Here is a 6,911-nt window from a genome sequence, read left to right on the forward strand (position 1 = left end):
TACCCTTTGGTTGGTTGATGATGGATAGAGGGGATTGTAACCATGGCAATGAAATGATATACGATAGGATGAATGTAAAACTAATGTTCTCCCATGTAAACGATCACATAATTCACAATAAAACATTGTAAATAAATAAATAAATCCCCCAGCCCAAATACTGAGGATGCTAGATTCTAACATGTAACATTCCAAAACAGGTCACCTTTGGAGAAGAGCTGGACATGCCTGGGGCTGGTGTCTCCTCCCCTGGGCTAAAAAAATAAAACTGACAGCCGCAGTAGAAATATCACTTGATAAAACTTGGAGGTAATCAAACAAGCTTTCTTTGTTCCTTTCCTAGATCATAATATCCGTATCCTTGGCAAGGAATATGTAGATGTTCTAACAATCACTCTGTCTAGCTATGAGTAAATATAGCCAACACTGCCTGGAAGTAAGTATGTGTCCACATCCCCCACTCTGACACTGCTCCTTAAACTTACGTTTCAGCTCATTTCAGTTGGAATGTTAATGATTGCCTGGAACTTGGAAGCTGATGATCCCTGTTGGCACTCAGATAGGGCGTGACCACCTCGTTAAACTCCTGCTCTCCTTTAATACATTTGATGGTTATGTGCTGTGGAATCGGTTCCGACTCATAGCGACCCTGTACAGGGTTTCCGAGGCTGTAAATCTTTACGGGAGCAGAAAGCCGTATCTTTCTCCTGCGGAACAGCTGGTAGTTTCAAACTGCTGACCTTGAGGTTCACAGCCCAATTTGTAACCACTACACTACCAGAGCCAGGGTGTGAATGTAAGAATTATAGCACACCTGTGTGTAATACGAGACAAACATTGTTAATAAATAGTATAAATACTGCTTGTAAACAAACTAATAGAACACCCCTTAAAGCAGCCAGGGCTCTGTTAGCCAACTTCCTAAGCAAGGATTTCTCTTTCTCTGTTTATTTGGAGCGATTGTTCATCAAACTCAATTACTCCAGGACATCAGACCCAAGTTGTTGTTAAGTGCTCTGGAATGGATTCCAACTCAAAGCATCCCTGTATAGGGTTTCTGAGGAGACGCTGGTGAGTTTGAACCACTGACTTTGTGGTTCAAACCAACCTTGCTGTTGAACACTGAAAGAAGTTATATACTCTCAAAAGACTGAGTGGACAGTGTGTAAGGGATTGCTGAGAGTCTATGTTTGAACAGAAACGGGTGGGGGCATCTACCTTCTTTCTTGAAGACAAAGCGGCAGAATAATTAAAAATTGCAAACACAGCTTCCTGCAGCTTTACAACGGTGACTCAACAAATAATGCAGACAGATGTCTACAGGGCCTAAGAGATTATTTGCAGTCACTTGGTGACTCGTCATCTGAGTGGGGACTTGGGACTGACAAGGCTTAGCTCTCTTCTCCCAGTTCTCTTCACTGGTCCTCTCTGAGACCATGTAGGGCAGGGGTAGGGAACGTCCAGCCCACGGGCTGTGTGTTGTTGTTGTTGTTAAGTGCCATTGAGTCGGTTCCAACCCATAGCAACCCTGAACAGGGTTTCTGAGGCTGTAAATCTTTATAGGAGCAGAAAACCTCATCTTTCTCCCTCAGAGCAGCTGGTAGTTTCGAACAGCTGTCCTTGAGGTTTGCAGCCCGATTCATAACCACTACGCTAACAGAGCTCCTTTGCGGGCTGTGTAAGGTCCACAAAATCATTCGGTCTGGTCCTGCCAAGGCAACTGCAGTTCCAGGCATCACATTGTTGTTAAGTCCCAAGTCGGTTCCAACCCATAGCGACCCTGTATAGTTTCCGAGGAGCAGCTGGTGAGTTTGAACTGTCAACCTTGTGACTGAAACAACTTTGCAGTCCTGTGCTAATGCTGCAGCACCACACCAAGATGTCATCACATTGTTGTTGTTGTTGTTGTTATTGAAGTGCCTTTGAGTCAGTTTAGGGTCGAGTTAACTAAATGTTTGACCAAATAGAGCAGTCAAATTTTAATGTGGTAATTTTGTATGACCTGTGAATGATGTTATAAATTTTGGCAGAAAAAAAAGGTCCCCATTTAGGGGATTAAGCTCTTACTCAGCAATCTTTAAATTTACAAAAACCAGAAGACATTGAGCTGACTTGTGCCCGTGGAGACACAATGCGGATCAGAGGACTCAAATGGCTGTGATCTTTTAGAGGGAGTTCCCCAAGCCTTTATTCCTATCCTACTAAATTCCTCTCACTTTCTCAAGTCATTCTTTATCCTCAAAACTATCCATGCAAGAGAGCAAAAAGTTATAGGGGAAAAAAGAAGACAACCTATAACCAAGCTATCATTTTGCTTAATTTTGTTGTTGTTAAGTACCATGGAGCCAGTTCCGACTCATAGCAACCCTGCACAGGGTTTCCAAGGCTATAAATCTTTACGGGAGTAGAAAGCCTTATTTTTCTCCCACGGAACAGCTGGTAGTTTCAAACTGCCAACTTTGAGGTTGGCAGCCCGATTCATAGCCACTACGCTACCAGATAGCCATCTCAAAATTAGCCCATTGGAAGACTGTCCAAAATTCTAAAGTTACAAGTAACATGTAAAGACGGTCATTACCGTTGATTTTTCAAAAGTTTCCAGTAGAATAAATCTCATATTATAGTGAGCAATAAGGAAGCCTGGTAGGGTAGACGATTACAAATTGGGCTGCTAACTGCCAGATCAGTAGTTTGAATCTATCAGTTGCTCCACAGAAGAAAGATGAGGCTTTCTGCTCCCATAAAAATTTGTTGTTGTTGTTAAGTGCCGTCTAGTTGGTTCCAACCCTTAAAGACCCCGTATAGGGTTTCCAAGGAGCGGCTGGTGAGCTTAAACTGCCAACCTTGCAGCTCAAACTGACTTTGCAGTACAGCACATTAACCCACAGTGCCACATAAGGACACCATACAGATTTACAGCCTCTGAAATCTTAGACAGGGTCAATGTGAGTCAGAACTGAGTAGGATACAAGCACCACCACCATAGTGAACAACACATACATAAATGTTGTTGTTAAGTGCCATTGAGTTGGTTCCAACTCACAGCTACTCTGTATAGGGTTTCTGAGGAGTGGCTGTTTTGTTTGAACCACAAACCTTGCAGTTCAAATCAACACTGCAGTCGAGTGCTTATCCTACAGCGCTATACCAGGACTCCACATATATATGCATATGTATAAATAGCATTTTACACTTTTTTTAAAAGTTTATTACTATTCGAAGGTGTTGTTATTGTTAAGTGCCATTGAGTTGGTTCCAATTCATAGTGACCCTGTATAGGGTTTCCAAGGAGCAGCTGGTGAGTTGAAACTGCTGACCTTGTGGTTATCAGTCCAGTGCTTATCCTACAGCTCTACACTATTGTTGTTGTTGTTGTTAACGCCGTCAGTTCAGTTCTGACTCTCAACGACCTTGTATAAGGTTTCCGAGTAGTAGCTGAGTAGCTTGAACCGCCAACCTTGTGGTCCAAACTGACCTTGCTGTCCAGTGCTTATCTACAGCACCACACCAAGTATCCACAGCCCTACATCAGGACTCCAAAATACAAATAACACAAAATGCAAATATACCCTAATCAATATTAAAACACTAAAACAAACACATCACAGATTATAACAGTAACAAAAGCTATCAAGTGGCACTTCACATAGATTCTCATTTTAGGTTTTTAGAAAGAGGTACATTACTTGATGCCAATGGTATTTTGTAGGAAGCCCTTGTTCAAATTCAAAAATATTTCTGAACAGTCTTTAGGGTAATGTGATTATTTTAAATCTTACTGTTCTAGGATTCCTAGTATGGTATTGTAGGATAAGCACTGAATTGCTAACTACAAGGTCACCAGTTCAAACCCACTAGCCACTCCACTGAAAACATACGAGGCTTTCTGTTCCAGTAAAGATTTACAGCCTTGGGAACCCCGTATGGGGTCACTATGAGTCAGAATCAACTCAATGGCAGTGAGTTTGTGTTATTTGGTGGAGGTGGGATATTTTAATGTCTCACCCTGCATTGGTAACTAGATGAGGTGAGTTAATCTCTTACTAAAGTGCTGGTCTGAAACAGAGCTCTCCTCTAATTAACGGTCTAGAAACATCTACCACCAACCACACTGAATTGAGAACACTTTTGAAGCTCTCTTTAAGCCAACTTAAAGACCACCTATGGCATTGGTTATCAACTACCTATTTGGCACTAAGGAACTCCTGTGGGTGCAAAGGGTTAACAAGCTTGTCTGCTAACCAAAATGTTGGTGGCTCAAGCCCAACCACAGGTCCTGCAGAAGAAAGTCTGGTGATATATTTCTGAAAAATCAGCCATTAAAAATCCTACGGAACACAGCTCTTCTCTACATGTGTGGGGTTGCCATAAGTCAAATTCCACTCGGCGATAACTGGTTTATGTTGAGCTAAACAGATGGCATTTCCCTACAGCCGATGGAGAAAGGAAACTCTTGATTTCACTGCAGGATCATCCCAGGTGGCTGGGCCAAAAACAACGTTCAATGGGCTAGTGCACTGGCTTCTAGTCAAAATGGAAACCAGGAGCTTTTGGTCTCACGGACAAAACAATAAGGCAAGCAAGTCTGTGAACAGACAGGAATAAGCAAAATCACAGACATACCATTACCTTCATCAGTTGTTCGGTGGTTAGGCAAGGTAAAAGAATCGTCAGTCTGATTGCTGGTGAATTGGGACCTCTGAGGAGAGCTTCTTGGGAGCACAGCCCGCTCTTGAGATGAGCTCAAAAACAAGCATCTATTCTTTCCACAGGGGCCAGGGACAGAGGAACTGTCCAGGGAGAGCTGTGGACTCTCCTTCAACAATGGTGTCTCTGTCAGGGCGTTCCCAAGGGGTGTCGGTGAAGGACCAGAGGGAGAAGGAATATCAGCCACAAGGTGGCCCCCATTCTTCCCCACGGTTGCTACCGGGAGGCACAAATCCTGCAACTGTGGCTGCACACAGTGGGGGTTAATCCAGGCGGCTTTTTGCCTCGTGAACCTGACGTCTAATGAACAAGGAGGGTGGTCAGAGTCCGAGACACAGGGCAACCCATCAGCACGGCCAGAGGCATCACTGATCCCTTCCCAGGGGTTCACGGGAGACTCCTGCAGGCCTGTAGTCTGCAACTCCATCTTTCCAGATTCAGGGCTGGTGTGACCCCATTCAAAACAGAGGAGGTGTTTGCTGCCGGCTGCTGCCCACCTGGACTGGCGTTTTGAGCTCACCACGTGGAGGTCTTATCTGCAATGAGCAAGCATCATTCAAGAGAAATAAGGGTCCAATCATATTTCAAATTCCAGAGTATTCTGAAGATGCAAAAAAAGGTTTGTACTTCACCTTACAAAACACAGTAAATTCCCTTTGAGTTTCTAAGTTCAAAACAAAAACAACAAGCAAACCAAACCAAAAGTCATTAAACACTGGGGGCCTGACATTAAGAAAACAGCTCACTAAAGTTATTACTGTTATTCAATGCTACCTAATCAGTTTTGACTCACAGGGACCCTGTACAGGGTTTCCAAGGAGCAGCAGGTGGGTTTGAGCCACTAACCTTGTGATTAGCAGTCCAGTGCTTATGCTGCAGCACCACACTAGAGCTCCTGAATAGGAAAGGCTTTTCAAAAAATAAAAACAACCAGAAAAGCCACAAAAGACAAAAATGATGTTGAGGTTCTTACTCATAGCAATCCTGTATAAGGGTTTCTGAGGAACAGCTGGTGGGTTTGAATGGCTGACCTTGTGGTTAACAGTCTGGTGCTTATTCTATAGAGCCATACCAGGACTCCATCAGATAAGTCACATAAAAATGTAAAACATCCAGACATCAAAATTATTGTAATTAAATATCAAACTCAAAATGGGAATATTCATTAGAAGTAAAGAGAGTTTTATAATTTCTCACTTTAATCTTTCTGTTCTCCAAAAAAGTAAGCAAGTGACATACCAAATGTCAGAGAGTGCTAGCAGCAAGACGCTTCACTAAAAATATACATGACTTTACATTAAATATTCATGTTTATTACTATAACATTCAAATACTAAATATTTATTTAATAAGTAAGTGTTAAATATCAAATGTTTTCTTAAATATTTATTAAGTCCATTTAATATTTATTTAGAAATTAAATAAACTTTACTTTTAAGTTCCATTTTTAGCTTTAATGAAGTGATGATTAAAATGTGGAGAACTCTAAGAGATAAACAAAATCTGGCATTGCCTTAAGACAGAATACTATTCAACAGCAGTAACAGAAAATAATGAAATATGCAACAACATGAATCTCAAAAAACTTGTTGTTGTTGTTGTTAAGTGCCGTGGAGTCAGGTCTGACTCATGGCGGCATTGTATAGGGTTTCCGAGGAGTGATTGGTGAATTTGAACCACTGACCTTGTGGTTCAAACCAACTTTGCAGTCCAGTGCATTAACCCAGAGCGCCACACCAGGATTAAAAAACTTAGGCAGTCACACACACACACACACACACACACACACACACAAAACCACACAGAGAAAGCAACTAGAAAGATGCTGTATCGAAACCAGTTCATATTAGTAATTTCATTATAAATAGATCAAACATAGACTTTAAGTTCCTATAATGACCACCAACACAATTCTAACTCATAACGACCCCATAAGACAGAGCAGACCGACCCTACAGGGTTTTCCTTGATGCAGTTCTTACAGGGGCATACTGCTAGATCTTGTCTCCCAAAGAGTCACTGGCGGGTATAGAAACAACCAACCTCAAACCCATCAGCAAGTTAATGACCCAAGGAATCAATACTGATAAGACCCTGACGTGGACTTCTAGACAAAAGTGTGAGAAAATACATTTGTGTTACTTAAAGCCAAGGGGGAAAATGAGGAGAGCTATATAAATGAGACTTGGTGTGGCAATGTGGGT

The 6,911-nt window shown here is 42.0% G+C and overlaps 1 protein-coding gene across 1 annotated transcript in view; it reads right to left on the minus strand.

The window, feature by feature from the left end:
- Nucleotides 1-5,134, minus strand: part of KIAA0226L (KIAA0226-like ortholog) — a 48,233-nt gene extending 43,099 nt beyond the window's left edge. Inside the window, exon 1 of the mRNA XM_006837631.1 lies at nt 4,630-5,134. Within this exon, the coding sequence (XP_006837695.1) occupies nt 4,630-5,134 (505 nt within the window). The remainder of the gene's footprint in view (nt 1-4,629) is intronic.
- Between the last annotated feature and the right edge of the window lie 1,777 nt (nt 5,135-6,911).

This window comes from Chrysochloris asiatica, unplaced genomic scaffold (assembly GCF_000296735.1).
Source record: "Chrysochloris asiatica unplaced genomic scaffold, ChrAsi1.0 scaffold00022, whole genome shotgun sequence".
Taxonomy (NCBI): Eukaryota; Metazoa; Chordata; class Mammalia; order Afrosoricida; family Chrysochloridae; genus Chrysochloris; species Chrysochloris asiatica.